At 45.1% G+C, this 16,999-nt stretch overlaps 1 protein-coding gene across 3 annotated transcripts in view; it reads left to right on the top strand.

Annotated features, from left to right (window-relative positions):
• The first annotated feature begins 8,681 nt into the window (after positions 1-8,681).
• The window catches only part of Atg16 (Autophagy-related 16), a 187,409-nt gene continuing 179,091 nt past the window's right edge, over positions 8,682-16,999 (top strand). Inside the window, exon 1 of one of the 3 annotated variants that reach the window (XM_077657220.1) lies at positions 8,682-9,172. In XM_077657220.1, coding sequence (XP_077513346.1) covers positions 9,064-9,172 — 109 coding nt within the window. In that variant the 5' untranslated portion in view covers positions 8,682-9,063. The remainder of the gene's footprint in view (positions 9,173-16,999) is intronic. The other 2 variants (XM_077657219.1, XM_077657221.1) reach the window with 2 other exon arrangements.

Genomic DNA, 16,999 nt, shown 5'->3' with positions numbered 1-16,999 from the left:
CTTTGTGACCGAGACCGCTACCCCCACACGCTCTAAGGGTGTCCGGGAGTGCACGCAAAAGTGCGCGAAGTGGTGACACACGCCTGCGAGACTTCATATGAAGTCGCCTAAGCTGTTGTGAAAGAGCAACGACTCTTTCTGCTTGCATCCGGGTCGAGTTGGTCCTCAAGAAGACTAACCACTTCACCTTCAACTGGCGAGTCACGGGGACTGGTTCTAAGGAGACTCGTCACGAATTTTTCGAAGGAATTTCACCGGAACCCAGCCAAGAGAGTCCAACCTAGACCAGCCCTTCCAACAAGCAGCTCACCCTTAGTTTGAAGTGCTGAAACAATTCGTTTGTAATTTCCTCTCTCTGCTCGATTGAATTTTTTTAACTGTTATAATTGTGTTCTCAGTTGATGTTACTGCTTGTATCGTTGTCCTAATTGCCCTCTTTGTATGTTTATATATGTTTTACTAGATCTGTTTTTTTTCAACCTCTTTGGCTTTGTTCTTAGATTTTCCTATGTACGAAGCCCTCCCCTCCTTTGTAATACCCTGTGAAGGGGCGGGGCCATAAGGAAAAAATAAATGATGATGATGATGATGATGACGTGGTGACGAAGAATGTACGGTGCAGAATGACTGGAGTAGCAAAGTCAATCTGCTCCTCTGAAGCGGAGAAAAAAGCAGAATCCACCGTTCTCGCCGGCCTACAGAAGAATGGCTACACACGTGGCCTTATTCAGCGCGTTGGTCGCCAGTCAAGCTCAGAGGACAGGGGGACCAGCTAACAATGAGACAACGAAACGCGCGCGTTGTGCTTCTATATGTGAGAGGAACCAGCGAGGCACTCGCACGCATTCTGAGAAAACATTGAATCTACATAGGCTCACGAACCTGTTTCGACAACAAGCCTCTTCTAGCCACGACCGAAAAACCGCGTCTCAGAGAAAAACAACCAGGTGTCGTTTACAAAATCTTATGCTCAAAGTGCCCGGCACCATACATTGGCGAAACAAAAAACCTCCACCAAAGAATAAGGCAACACAAAAATGACATCCGGCAAATGAATTCAGAATAGTACTATTCGTATTTCTGGCCCAAATGCTGATGGTTTAATCATGCAATGTAATGAATTTTTAGCTAAGCTATCCACATGGTCCAAGTTAAACAGACTTCAAATCAATTGCACTAAAACTAAAGCTATTATATTCCGCGCTAAAAACAAATTAGTTGAAATAAATCACACTATAACCTATGAGCACCAAGAAATTGAAATCGTTGACAACCATAAAATATTAGGTGTACATTTTTCCTCACATCTAACCTGGGATGCTCACATTGATCACCTTCGTAAAAAACTTTCCTCGATTACAGGAGTTATATCGCGCTGTCGTACTGTACTTCCACCCAAGATAAAACTTCCAGTATATCATGCTTTGTTTAACTCTCATTTAAGATACTGCAGTCTAGTTTGGTGCACAACCACAAAAACCAATTTAAATAAACTCCTGGTTTTACAGAAAAAAATCATCCGTTACATAGCAAATATTGAGCCCATGGAAGCTACAAAGGGTGCATTTGAATCATTCAATATCATAAGTGTAGACAAGTTGTATGAATTTCGCGTATTACAGTCAATCTACTTTTCCTCCCCTGAAGTTACTAACCTTCTAAAGTCCTTGGCATCCTTAGAGCGACGAAATATTAGCGTGCAAACAAGAAATGTTGATGCGTGGGCAGTTCCTCATTTTCGTACATTTTATAAATATCAGTCACTTACCCATAACCTCCCTACAATACTAAACAAATATAGACACACAGTGGGCTTGAACAAAAAACAATTACATTCCTGTTTTGTGCAGTTGTGATCCATTAATTTTTGTTTGTTGTTTCCGCGTATGTGCTTTTCAGTTGTTTTATCTTGGTTTCAGTTCATTACTGGTAGCTTTATGTGATTGACATCATTATTACATGTCACAGTAACTGTTTTATTATTTCCCTATTACTGTCTACCTATGTACTATTCATCTATTATGTTTCTATTCTTTACGCTGCTGCCTTGTAATGGTCTCTTGGGCCTCGTCAAGCTTTTGTGTAGCTTTTAGCCCAAGAGACCATCCAGTTGTCTTCTGGAAATAAAGATGTACATTTGTCACATTTGTCATTTGAATCTAACTCCCTCGCCGAACACTGCGAGCGTGCCGACCACAGGATAGCCTTCGAGGAGGTGAGCGTCTTGGCCGTGGAGCCAAACCGGTTCAAGAGGCGACTGCGGAGTCACGGCACATCCGGCTCACAAAGGTGTCGATGAATAGCAGTCCAGCAACACTCTCCTCCGCGTACGTTAGTGCATCAACTGCGCCGCGCGCTAACAAACGAAGAGCGAAGGCAGCAACCCGCTGCTGCTGGCACACTTTAGTCACCCCTGAAGAAGAGACCGCGTTGGTCCAGAAACCTTGGCTAAAGTTAAAAATATTGGTTGTCGTCAGTTTCCTCTAAACACACCCAACTACCTCCAGCCGTGATTTCGAGGAATCGTGCTTCTTGGACAGCGTGCTTTTGGTACTGCTAAAGCTAGACTATTCCAGGAACCGACCAGGAAATTCGAAGCAAAGGAAGCGTCCCAACTTTTGCCTGGGCAGATGCGCCATCGACTCTGTTCAAGGGTGGTGGCCAGACTTATTTCTTAACGGGTAAAGAAGGCGGGAACCGCAGGCAAACCCTATTTCAGGGCGCCCGTCCGCCTTACCCATCGACTCTCTACCAGCGCGTCCCTCATCAACTCAGTACAGTCCGTGCATTTCCTTCGCCATGTAAATAGAATGTCTTGTTGTCCCCCCAAAGTCTCCCTGAGTCCCGTCATCCTCGTACCTCCTCCCGGCCAGACCACGCCACCCCGATCTCAAAAACGCTTTCCCCTCGTGCACATGGCGCATAGCCAGATTCTCAAAATCAAGGTGGTGAAGAAACAGTCAATAAGGAACCGATTCACATCGAAAAATAAAAAAGACCCATGCGGAAAGTAAAATTTCCCTAGATTGCAACAAAAATCTCTTTTCCCCTAAACAAAGTTCAAATTCTCTAGATCTAGGGGAAAATCCCTAGGGTTGGCAGCACTGCCGCCTACGCTCACGAAGAGAATGGCCATTGCCCGCAGACCACGCACGGCCGGCGGCCGGCCGGCCGGCCCTAGCGATTCCCTAGGCACTCTAGGGACAGGCCGAGAGAGGCGCGGCGACCCCACATCCGGTTGAGAACGAGGGCGAAGCGAAAAAACGTCACGCAGACACGCATCCCATCGACCAATCGGCGTTTCCAGCCTACCGACCCGCAAACGCTTTGTTGTTAGACGTCTGCCTAGAATATACTGGCTAGTGTGCCGACTGTGGCCTTCCTGGTGGCACCGCGAGCGATGAATGCCGACGGCCGCCGCATAGAGCGCTGCAAGTCGGGAGGATGCCGCCGAGCCGCAACGCTCTCGCAACATCGGCAAGAGGACTAGTGCATTTTTGCTTTCGTTCAGCTGTAATCGACCAAAGCTGTCATGAAGGCAGCTGACTATAGGTTTCAGGGTTTGTTTTGAGTCTCTGTCGAGGAGCTGCACATTTAGCACTTGTCGCTTGCGCGAAAGCTGCTGTGAAATTCAGCACAACTTCGTGTTTCGAAACACGAAACTTGTGCTGTACATAGATATCTTTTATATATATATGAAGTACTTTTTCGGTAACATTTTCTCTAATAAAGTAGGCGAAACGCTTCAGTTAATTTTATTGGATTATATTTAGGTGTTCTCGCTGTGTACGTACTACATTTGCGAACGAGTAAACACATGCAATGTGAATAGCGCAGGAAACTTAGTCGTGCAACACTCGTTTTTATTCGCCTGCAATATCAATCGCGGACATGTTCTCATGCTTCTGAATGCTTCTCATGTGCACATATGTGCACATGAGAAGCATTTATTGGCAGCGACGCAGTTTTAGAAACTTATGCCGCTGCCTTTGCGCTTCCCTCTCTTTGTTGAGGCCCTTGACAAAAAAACGAAACCTTAAGAGACCATAAAACTTTACAACGGTAGATAAAACTGCCTTTTCATGCTCTGAGCAGCCAAGCTGAGGAAAAGACAGTGTCTGTAGCTGACTCGAAAATTCAACTAAACTCATTTCATGGAGCTTGTTTTTACTAAAAAACACAGTAAAGGCATCTTCCATGGCCTTTACAGCAGTTGACAAGCTCTGGCTGGGGTACACTAGGCCCCCATTGTCAAAATGGCTAGTAAAGTACGAAGCGGCGTCGGCACTTGCTTCAGCTTTGCTTACACATAGGCAGCCTGCACACTGTGGACAACAGTTCTTAAAAATGATCTTTCTTGCCACGTAGCCTGTAGTGTAGTAGATCAAAGCACTGTGGCTCTTCTTCTCTATGCACGATGCATGGTCACTGCTAGACACGACAGCTTGAACTACATCTTCAGCTTCACTGACGTTTCCGTGGTCAAGAAGGTCATCTATTTTGTCTGAAAGGAACTTACTCGTAGTTTCACACACCTCCTTTGGGCTCAGCAGTGCTTTGATTACGTCTGGGGAGCAGTTCACTCCTCTAGGTGGCTTTGCCAGGTTGTAGAATGCGAGTAAATTCACAGTCATCAGAAACTATGACATTGTCGGATGGTCGTTGCAGCCAGACGACTGTCTAATTATGCCAAAAAGGTTTTCAAGCTTATCCTGGCTTAATCTGGATGTTAAAAGATACTTGAAACCCACAGTCGACGTCAGGTAGGACGACAAGCCAAGTGTACTCTTGATGGTAACCCTTAGCCCAGCAGACGTGCTTTCTGTAAGAAGACCACCACCAGCTGGTTTTGCAGTTTGCTCCCACTCCTGCAGATACTCTAGGAAGCCTTTCAGAAATTGCACATTTGGACTGTCAGGCTTGAGTGCCTTCTCGCTTGTTCGCGATGTCATAACACGAATCAGGCGATTCATTTCTTTTACGAAATCTACTGTCGGCTGCACGGTCCTATGTGAGGCTTCAATGTGTTCTCTATAAATGAAAAGTCCTTTGATGACCTGGTCGCTGAAGAGCTGAAATGCGATGTCCACTTTCATTTTTTCAAAGCAGTTTGGCTTAAGGTGTGCATTTGTCAGGCTTGGCATAACTTTCAGTGTAACATATTTTCTCGATCCGCTTCGAAGGCTGCTAGTACAATACCAATGTGAACATGCCAGCTGGGGTCAGGTATCCTTTTCCAACAAATCCATTTCTCACATTCTTCAAAAGGTGTAAAAAATATGACAAAAAATAGAGCTGCCTTTTAGGATCCACTGGGTGTGGCTTGGAGAACCTTTGAAAAAAAAAAACAACTTGCGATCAGTTTCTTCATCACAATATTTAAACATTAGAAACATGAAATCTGCACTAGCACCATGCACACTCTAAACAATCTTGCATTTTGCGTGAAATTACAGCCTTACCATGTATTCCAAACAGCCGCCACATGCTCCTATTCCAGCTGGCGCCGTCGCATGTTATGCAATCCACGAACAGACCAGCCTTTTCCGCAAGGACTGTGGTTTCCAATATGATTTTCGCCAGTGTTGGGGCCTTCACATTGCCCTTTGAGGCAAAAACACCGAGGATTTGCGTCCATTTTCCTGCGGAAAGGTAATCTCTCACAAATGTACGTGCGTTTTACGTATAAAGTTGCGAACTGTAACCAAGAGAAAAAAAAAGTTTACCAGTCAATGGCTGAAACAGCACAATCATCCCATAGTCTGCCAGCACATTCTTCTGGTCAGCAGGTGTATGACCTCCAAGGTCAACAAAGCCTTCAATATCACCTGAATTGTAAAAAAAAAACACAGGAAAAACACCTTGTTTTATGCGCAGACATCTCTCAACACAGATCAGAATATGGCAAAGGTGCTAAACCAGCATAAAAAGAAACGCGTGCTAAAAGACTTGATCGAATATTACCAGAGCACTGGACGGCTCGAGCATTATATTGTAGTGCTTAGCAGAACATCGTATTTTTCTCATACTGTAAAAGCTCGCTGATTCGTGCTTCAATGGACCGGAAAAAATGTTCGCATAGTCTGAAATTAAGTTCGAACTATCGAATGACCCCGAAAAAAAAAAACTGACAAGAACCGCTTGCATCGCGGTAAATTTATTTGGTGAAAGACTTGGCAGTAGTTGCTTGTTATTTTAGATGAGAACGGCGCAACAATAACTATTTTTAGCGGTGGAGCTCTGCCGCTAGTGCATCGCACGCCGCAAGCGCGGAAGATTCACGGACGATGAATACGGCATTGCTCAGCAGCTCCGAAGCGGCAAGAAAAAAAATGTGGATAGGGAAGATTAGCGAAACAGCCAACCAACGCTATAAACCGCGCGTAGCTGGGTTTGGCTGGCTGGCTAGTGCGGTTGGGCGTACGTTTCAGAAAAGCAAAATCGAAACTATCAGTGTGTCCGCTCTTGTAGATGAGGCCGTCCGTCCGCCATCACGCTTGCCGTTCAGCGCAAGTCAGGGGTGCGCGAGTGAATCTGCAGCACAGAATTCAGCTTTGAGGGGGGCTATTTGGACGACCGCTTGCCGAACCGATACCTGTATGTACACAAACTCCTTTGGGAGCCCGTTCGAATTAACCGGTGCGAGACCAGTAGCTTCCGAAACAGCGAGCGTGCAACGCCATAGACTTGCATAGCGTTGGCCGGGACCGCGCCGGCAGTTCGAATTATGCGGATTTTCGCATTGCGATTGAATCAATGAGCTTTTACCGTATACACAGAACGGTCCAAGAATTCATTGCAGCTATACTCACCAGCTGATTTCACATTTAGGTGCTGCGAAAGCTTTATTTCGTCAATGACGAGGCCACCGTGACGACTGTAAGCATCCATGGTCTTTGTTTTTTCATTTAGGGAATCGAAGACCTTTGTACTGAGGCCAAAGCTACCCTTGAAGCGCTGTAGGTACTTTTTCAGGCAAGTTCGCCCTGGCAGAACCATAATATACCGTCTGCGGAGATGTTCATACAACTTCGGGCTTCGCATCCTCATCAGCATACATTCTAAAATCCACTCATCATCGTATCGCATTCCCTTTTGTGATTTTCGCCTTGCAGCAAGGAAACAACTCTTTACAACCAACTGCTGCCTTGAGGGAAGAGATTTAATTTTGCTGTTAAATGTCTCTTCACTAAGAGCCTCATTTCGCTCTTTCATGTGAGCCACCTGTATCCTTGCATTTGCCAATCTTTTCTTGGTTCTTGACAGGCTTCGAGAAATGTTCCTGCACTGTTTCTTTTCATCAGATTTTCTGGCAATTTCACTTGTGCTTTGCTTTTTTCTGCACGCTTGGTTTTGAGCCAGAATCCTTTGGTACTTGCAGAAAGCGCAGGATTCACCTTCAGACCTCACAGATAATGAACACTTCTCAGAAAAAAAATCATGCCTTTGTAGGAGGCGTGCTTTCCTGAGGCCGGCTTTATGCCGCATCCATCACTAAGATTTGTCAAGGTAACTTCCTTGATCAAAGTTTCGGCCTCTTCGCAAGTTGTGACGATGTGTTTTGACTTTTCCCTTCCCCTGAGGTAAACCGTGGCTACCACTGATTGTCCATCAAGTAATGGCTTTGCAAATGCTACCATCTTTTCTATGAAGAGGTTAGCGAAGATATTTTTTTTCAGCCTCACAATAGGCGTACGCTAATGAATCGACTGTCACGGATGGCACTTTCATCCATGTCACTGGAATAGCGACGTTGGAGAATGGATGGAGACGATCGTTGGTTGTTCGTGGTCGTTCGTCACCAGCATTTTGTGCTTCGCCAGCGCTTCCTTCTGCAGAAACGCAGCGTGGGGTGGTGCACTTTTCAGTTACTGCAGCTCCGCTGTTGGTGTCAGATGCTTCCATGCTCACCGATTCAGCATGATCAATGCCTGAGCACAACTCGGAGGCTTCCGACGCAGCACGCCTGTGACGCTTTGCTGGAGGCTCTTGCTGGCACAGATTTCTAGTTTTTCTTTTAGCTGACACTTTAGGCAGGATGTGTTCTGGGTAATGCGTGAATATCGAAGGCACGGCGTCGGGTTTCAGGCGCGGTTTATCGCGGGGAAGCTCGCTGGTAACACAATTTACGCTGACACTGAATGTGCGCTCGATACAACTGCTCTCAAAATGTTTCTCGCAAACCACAGCAGCTGGCGTCAGCCTTCTGTCCTCTCTTTTGATGTTTCTTTCCCGTTCTGCAAGCCGCGTAGCATCAGATGGTGCAGTAAACATGGAAATTCGAGCGGTAACCGCTTTTAAACATTGGCACAAAGCAAGTCTTCTCTTTGCACTGTCGCTTTGGCTTTGACATCTTTTTTGTGCAGTCACATGTAGCTCGTTTAGTGGTGGACACGGGAAAAAAACAATCGAGAGCTCAGTGCATGATTTGACTACACGGTGAAAGCACGCAGAACGGATACACGCACGCACAGAACGCGCGCACAAAACCGACAAAATCACCACAGAACTGCTCGGAGGAGCGGATGCGTCGACTTTCATGTGCAAGGAGCCACACAGGACAACATACACTGCACCTTAGCCAACAAAATTTCGTGCACAAGCAGGTTAATTGCGCACGCACAAGACCAGGTCGCTGCCTTCCGAAGCGAGAAAACCGCGTCGTCTGCTGCGGCAGCACCCTCCCGACAAGCAGCGCCCTCTGCCGCCATCGGTGGGCTTTCATTGCAAACGGTGCCACCTGCTCCCATTGCGCAGCGCTGGCGCTCGGCACACTAGCCAGTATATTCTAGGCACTATAGCGTGACTGTTAGTGTTGCGAACTCGCTCACCTAATCTAATCTGTGCTAGCGTTTACCGCGATATGTCTTTGGAAGTGCGTTTTTGTTCAAGCGTTTGTCTGTCAATAAACGCGTCAGCCTTCAATCAGGGACGCCCTGGAAGGCCGTTCTCGTGAAACACCTTGCCATGGTGGGAAGCGTGCCTCTGTTGTGTATCTGGCGAGCCATGTGAACGTACTGCTGCTGGTATTGTTTTGGTTCGTTGCTGACCGCTGGCACGGCAATGGCATCTCAAGGAAGCGTATCCGCAGACTGGAGGGGCCAGATTCTGAAGTCACTCCAAGACAGGAACAGCGCTCAATGCAAGCAATTCGAAGACATCATCTTGTTCAGTGAGTGTGCGATTGCTTGCGGCGTGCGCAATGTCCCGCCCTGGGTTCGCGGCTCTCGCTTGAACCTCGACCGCGTGCGCAGGGAGGGAGGCGGCTGCTTTCCATTACTCGCACTTTGTGGACACCCGGCATCGCTGCATTTCCCATTAGAGGCGGCAGCGCCTTTAAAATGATCGGGCAGGCGAGAACTGCCACTTGCGCCGCAGTTTTTTTTTTTTTTTTCGTGGTTTGCGAACAGCTCATAAGCGCCGAAGGCTACCTCATCTGACTGGAGTCTCGGTCGGTTCTGCATTTTTTTCTTTGCGGCATACCAAGCCGTAGTGAACTAAACAGTTCGAGTGCATTGCATTGGCACATGGTAGCCATTTTCGTAACAAAAAAAAAAATAGGTGAATGCTTCACTAATTGCCTGATTTCTCTAAGCATTGTTTTGTTCTTCATTAATGGATTTGTGGCTTTAACAAACTTAGCAGCGCTGACTCAAAACGAAGTGAACCACCGTGATAGTAATTTGAACAGTATGTCATTACGTGAATTTTCACGGGTTTAAAGGCTGTGTTACCTTATGAATTTTTTACCTTATTTCATTGCGATACCCATGGACAGTCACAAGAACACGGAAAATCAACTTAAAAAAAGAAAAGAAACTGGCATAACCCAAAGGCGTCCTATACATGTGTAGCATTTGTGAGGAAGCTGCACCACCAAGGCAAACTTGGATGGGCCACCTTGCAGTGCACATAGAATTCCGTGTATTTCATTGAGGCTGCGTTCTTCTCGCAGGTCTGCCTGGATAGCAATGCATTCCATGGTAGCTGCGCTGCAGGAATGTGCTAAGGTGTTTCAAGAACACGTACTGCTTGCATTGCTAAGCAACCAGCACAGCATTTATGCGTAACGTGCACGTGTGCACTGAAAATGCACTGCAAGGCAATGCTGACGATGTGCATAAAAGTGGTTATTCGCTTTTTCGCCCTCATCTTGTGGTTGACTTCCAGCGCACGTGTGCTGTTGATGTATGAAAGCTGCTGTGGGGTTCAATAAGTATTCAGTTGCTAGTATTGTTTTGTTGCATCTTCTTCTACTGTCCTGTGTTGCGATTCTTCAGGTGTGTTATGCTGACTGACTGAAAAGGATATGGTGTGAGGAAAAGGAGGCTGCATTTGTAAAACCTTAGAAGTTCTGAAGAAATTCCATCGATGAAATTGTTGCTCTGTTGATAGTGCTGCTGTGCCCAAAGAAGTTGAGACCCACCACATTAGTCAGGGTACGCAGCTAAGAGTTGAGTTCGTCCTTAAGTGTCTTTTGCAATACTTCTGACTGCTGGGACAATTTTTGCATCACTCATTGTCACTTTATTGTTGGGGTGCAGGAAATTGTTAAATGCGGCATCATTTGCTAGGCCGCTGAAACATTGGAGAGGGTTGATGTTTGTTTTGTGGGTTGGTTGTTCATTACTGCTGAACAGCGCAGAATCAAAATGGGCGCAAGATTATTGCCCGTCACAAAGGTCAGTGAGTTAGCGAGACCATCGAGGCGATGACGGTTGCATGTGCAGGAAACAGTTGAGAGCATGGCATCGCTCATGCTATATATATAAAAAAAGAGAGCTAAATTTTTAAATGGTTGGCGATCAACAGCGAACTGAGTGGTATCACTGTGCATCAGTCTATGCTTTTCTTTTTTGCTGGCACTTCTTGTGTTTAGACATACATGGCATAAACAAGAAATAAACATTTGCCAGTCACCGCTGGTGTCATTGTGTGCTCTTCATTGCCCCTTACTATTTTTACGCTATTTAGCAGTGATGAACAATACTTGAGAGGGGCCAAGTGGGAAACAATACATCGGACAAACCGGAAGGTGTGTAAACACAAGACTCATGGCACGTGCCAACAAGTGTGAACAAATCACTCATCCAGGCAATCTGGCTTCTCATTGTCATCATTGTAAAGACTGCAAAAAATGGGAGCCACGTTTTGATGACACAACATTCTTAGGCCATGAAAAAACACAAACAGAATGAGAAGTAATCAGTGTTGATGATTCAGACTACTGGTGCAGAAAACTGTGTCAGCACTAAATCATTAACTCTCGAATATAGCGAATTTTTTTTTGCTGAGTTCTTCGCGCTGAGCACTTGCTACAGGTAATGGTGGTTCTTGTCTTTGGTGCTTTCATTTTTGCTCTGTAACCAAAATTGTCATGTCATTCTCTGTTGCACATAAAAAGCGTAACTCATCCGGGATAAAATTAGTTGAAAGTTCGTGCTTCGTCTGTTGTTTTCCTTACAGTTCTCTTGTTTGTTTAAGCCCAGCGCTGTTCCCACACAATGTGGCATTGGTACTAACCAGAACACTGAGTGGCCAGATCTCAATGGGTTGTGTTTTCATGATGTCATTTAACTTTGAAGAAAGGAAACTAAACACTATGTGCAGCTCAAAGAAATCTTGCATAATTCACAGAATATGACCTGCCACACATGTGCCAGGTATGCACGTATTTTGTCTATTAGCCTATTAAGCCTGTAAAATGCGCCATTTTTGCAATTTTTTCTTTTTTAGAATGCTGGTACTAAATAACTATCTACTGGAGCCAAAAGCCGCTATGAATGTGCCAATATTTACATTTCATTTAGATGGTACAGTAGTTTTTCCAAAATAATGCATGCGAAGAAGCAAGTTAAACAAAAGTATTGTTTTATGCACTATATTTTTTTCTCGTTGTCTCGTACCAACAATTATTGCTATTAAAAATGTACACCCATTTTTTTCACGGTCAGAACAAAAAAAGTGCAATGTTTTCAATTTTAATGCACACCAGATTTTCATCCTTCCGCACAAAGTGAACAGCATGTGACGAGTGCGAAGTTTGAGCAGACTGGAAGAACCATGCAGATGGAATTGAGAGAAACAGGCAGAGGCGGCAATCAGCGTCGTAAATGGTGTGCAGCTGTGTTCCTTTGGCTGACTGATGCACGGCCGATAGCAGCGAGGCCTTCGTGCGAGTCCTATCTTTTAATAAAGAATTTACCATCCAATTAGGCACTATAGGCTGGTGTGAAGCTCAGGAAAGTGAAACTAAAACTAGGCAGTCGGGCTGATCTTGGAGGCAGGGGTCGTCCATTTTTCATCAAGCCTTCCGTTGCACGCATGTCTGAGGTGCGCGGGCAACTCTGCAGCATGGAGCTCACGTTTGAGTAGGGCTACTTTGATGATTGCTTGCCATGCTAGTTATAGCTAGACATAGCCTCCTATCTTACAATAATGGCTTGAACCAAGCAGTTCGCCACACAGGCTCCTAGGTGCGGAGCCTCCTATATTGGCGGACAATAAAGTTTTTTCTTTCTCTCTCTGAAGTGAATGGCAACAAACAATTCAGTCTTCATCTGGGACAGTGTTTGAGCACTTTGTGGGCATCGTTCGGCCCCCTTCCCTTTCTGCACATGTTGAGGCCTGGGTCTGCAAAAACACTACCCTTGGGGACTGCCATCTTGGCTGATGATGCTTGCTTTCATTGCCTGGCATGCGTATGGTGGGGCCAGAGGTGACCCTTTGGCACTTTCAGCCCCGCTCTTTGTCTCTCTCTCTGCACATTCTCTGTCGAGGTCCTGCGCACGGATGTGGGTGCTGTGTCAGGCCGGTCCCTCCCACCAGTCGTGCCTTTGGTGGTGTGCAGTTGAGAAGCCTCTCTGGAGTTTCCACCCATGGGCCATGACAGCTGCATGTGCGGCTGCTATCAGACGTTAACTGAGCACAACATTGGCTTCAGATCTTAATTTTCTTTAATCCAAGGCACATTGCTTGAGAGTTAATGATGCATTGTGTGATTCGCGTAGTTTGTGTACTCAGAATTGGGCTACATGCATATATTTCAAGCTGCTACGAAATATTTTTGCTGATATTTTGTTCATATACTACTTTTACATAGTTGGTCACGAAACCCACTTTGTTGACTTCAGGCTGACTTACCTTGCTCTGTTGACTTGACCAAACCAGCTTTGTTGATCTAGTCTTGTTTGTTGTCAGGTGTATGCTATTGCAGGGAGCAATGCTGTTGCATCTGGAAAAAATTGACTCCTGTTGGCCCACAGCATTCCAGAGAGGCAAAGAGGCTCAGTGTGCTTAAGCACCTCTGATAAAGATGTCGAAAGCATGCATGACATTTTTTTTTTTTTTGCCTAATAAGCAAGCTACAGCCCCTGTTTTTTGCCAGCATTCTAGTGCTCCTGTTCTAGAATTGTCAAGAGTTTTTCACTGGTCATTGGCCGGTGCATCTTCTTTCTTGTAAGATGAAAACGTGAGGATCACTCTGATAAACAATGAACTCTCTATTCATGAACAGGTTGGGTGTTAACTTGGCGAGGGCAGAGGAATTGCAAATTAAATGCTAGAAGAGAAAACTGAATTTTTTTGAATCACAAAAGTAAGCATTTTTGAAGCAGAAAAGTTATGAAAGAGACACTGAGTAATTGCATACTCATGAAACAGCATACAAAGATGGTTGCAGAGGTACAAGAAATAATACAACAAAGGCAGGCTTTGTTGTATGTAGAAAGGGAGACAAAATATCTACACACTCTTTTCTTTCTCGTTTAAACTTTTTTTTTGGGCGAGTTGGTGCATAATGATTTAGTAAAAAGTATTTTCCCCATTTCCAGGAAGAATTGAATCAGTGCATGTTGACTTCACAGCGTGAAACAGACAATGACGAAAGACATGTTTTGTGTTGTTATGTGTCATTTTGTGTTGTGTCGTTTAGTTTCCTGTAGTTTCTTGTCTTTTGTCCTTGTCTGTTTTGCGTTGTGAAGTCAACATGAACGGTAACCAACTTGCCCAAATGAGAATTCTGATCCAACTTGAATCAGTGGAAGCAAGTGAATCTCACCAGGAAGCCCATTTCGTCACAGATGCAGCAGTATATACCAGCTGCACCAGCAGTCACAGCTGCTTTCCCACATCTTTATCTTGGTGGAGGATCAGCAGGAAATTTATGTTCAGAGGAAATGAAATGATTATTATTCCTTTTTAAACTAATGCACTCTGTTTTTTCTTTATTCTTCCTGCTCTGTAACATCTTTTTGCCCTTTGACGCATTATTTTTGTTTCCATCCAAATGAAGTATTTTTCTGCCAGGAAGACTGTTCATAGTTTTGCGGTGGAAAATACAGGTGGTTGATTTTTTGAAGCGGTGCGCGAAATTTTGTACAATGTTTCATAATTGATGAAAATAGCAGCATAGAAATGCTGCGATTTATCAGGTAAACATCCAAAGGATTGTGGAAATAATTTCTATTTGGAAGGTTGGCATTATGCTCGAAATTGCAAAAAAAAAAAATGATGTTACTGCTGGTAGAAAAATAGTCTGTACGAAAAAAAGGCTGATCACGTGCTGCTTTGCTCACTGTTTCGTGATATATTATTTACTGCATTTCCTATATGGCTTATAAAACCAGCTTAGTTGCAATATGAAGAACGCTAAAATCACTTCAAACAATGAAATTGCTGCTAGGCGCAGCCCACACTCAGAAAAAGCTTCGAGTTTGTTTTGTACACAGTTGTGTGTATAGCATGTCAAAGGGTCAGGGAGCTTCCTCTTGAAATGAGAGATGGGCTCTGAATGCGACATTTTTGCTGGCATAATGTAACATTCTCATTGTCAGTCTCTTCTCGGATGCGTTCACTTTTTATGCAAGTAAGCTCTGCACACAAATGGCACACATTGTAAATGTGGGCTGCATATGAAAGCACACTGCCACATACACTGTGACTGCATGCAGAAAACACAGCTAGTATCGCAATGGAAAGAGTTAAAAGAGAGAAGGTAATCTGTCTCAGCAGGGCAAGGGAGAGAGATAAGACAACACAGTGCATCCTTGCTTTGGGCTGTGTGACAATACGGCATGCTTGCGTGCAAGCATGCAGTCTATTGCAGCAGCAGTCACACTTGCTATCTTGCTCGCTCATTGTGGAAGTTCAGAACAGGACATGAAAATTGCACTGGCAACCATGGACATCCTCACTGCAATGAACTGATGTGCAGAGCAGAATAGTGTTGCAGAGTTGTTTTGAAAAACAAGTGTTGGGGGTGTTGGGGGTGACAGTTGCATTGGGCCAGTCCCTGATCGCCATTGTTCCAACAGGCCGGCGCTTTTGGCTGAGCACAGTGTGAAGCCGCAGCTGGTCTGTGCCGTTTGGCTGATACACAGCAGGTGAACTTCCCCTTCTGTGCAACTGGTTCTGTTGTGTGTACTGCCTAAGGTCACTGTGACAATTGTTTGGCTCTCTTTTCGTTTTTCAAACACTGAGTGGGAAGTTCGGCTTCAAAGCATTTTTATTTCTGGGATTTCCGTGGAATGACAGCACAATCTGGTTCAGTTAAGAACTGCACAACTGGACTTAACCAGGGGTAGCTAAAGTGAATTTTCACTGAATTTTTGTCCAATGCTAAGAATGTTTCAAGTTTTCTCTCACTTGAAAGGGTGATATTGGAACTGGTAACTGGAGTTGCCAAACTGTGAAGGGATGTTTTTTGAATTGTGTGCTTCTTGGAGTATATGAGATCAGTCACTTCTTGAAAGAATGGCACAGGCAGCATAACGTGTGGTTGTTATTTCTTAAATTTTCCCAGAGAAGGCTTCACTCGACTCAAGCATTTTTTTTATTCATTCCTTCACAATTTTTTAAGAGTATGTCAAATTCATTAACATCGTTAGTTGTAGAAAAACTTGTCTTTTTTTAACAAAGCTGATTACTGCATATTGGCTTTTTGCAGATATTGAATGTGCAGTTACTGTCAGTTTTACTGTAGCACAGTGGTTTTGAAAGATAATTGAAAGTAATGTTTTCTTGTTTTTGTGTGTCATAAATGGTGAGCTGCCCTGAAAGTTTAGCATTGCCATTGGATATGTACAGCAAAGTGCAAAAAACAATTTTGAACCGACGCTTAACCGGGCAGTCTCTTGTTATCTTTTAGCTCTTCAAATTTCTACACACCCCGCAGGGGGGCGCCTGCAGCTTGCAGGCATTGCGACGGTGAGTGGTGACACCGCGGGTTCCCGAGCATCCGCAGGGACATCCCCGCAAGGGGATGATGGTGAACTGTGCATCACCACGGACCCGAGCACCCGCGGCTCGCCGTGTCCGGGGAAAAGGGGATCCTGGTGGTTGAGCCGATGCCGAGCGTTCGGACCCTTAAGGCCCCTTAGCGGAGGCAACACACCACTTTGGCCCCAGCTTCCTGCAGACGGCGGCACCTCCGGCCTGACCGACCAGGGGAAATCGGCAGTCGCCTTTTCCTATCCTCCTCTCCATCTTTAACTTTCCTATCTCTGTCTCACAACTCTCCTATATCCTACTCGCTTCTTGGTTTTTCCTTTTTTCTGGCGGCGAGGGTTAACCTTGTGTGACCAACTACCCTGAGTTGCATCATATTTGGTTATAGTTGAGGTGTACAGCCGGCGTGGGCAGGACTTGCTATCAAGTTCCTGTCCCGTCCCCTTGTTGGACTCCGTGGCGGGTGGCTGGCACCATGACCGAAAAACAAAATTTTTTTATGGCTCCCCAACTTTCAAAACCTGATCGCTCTCTCAAAAGAGGGCGGAACGAGGCAGACAACTTCTTTCAAAAACGAAAAGTAACTTTCCCAAAATATCATGTGATCCACAGTGAACAACAAGATAAACAGGCAAGAATAATATCCCCCTTCCTTGTGTCAAAGTGCTTGACTGAAACCTTAGGCATTGGCTATAAGCTGTCAAAAATGGCCAGCGGCGACTTATTGATCGAACTGTGTGACAATGTCCAACACTCTAAGCTCTCCAACCTA

The sequence above is a fragment of the Amblyomma americanum genome, chromosome 3 (assembly GCF_052857255.1).
Source record: "Amblyomma americanum isolate KBUSLIRL-KWMA chromosome 3, ASM5285725v1, whole genome shotgun sequence".
Taxonomy (NCBI): Eukaryota; Metazoa; Arthropoda; class Arachnida; order Ixodida; family Ixodidae; genus Amblyomma; species Amblyomma americanum.
This window is presented reverse-complemented; position numbering and strand designations above follow the sequence as displayed.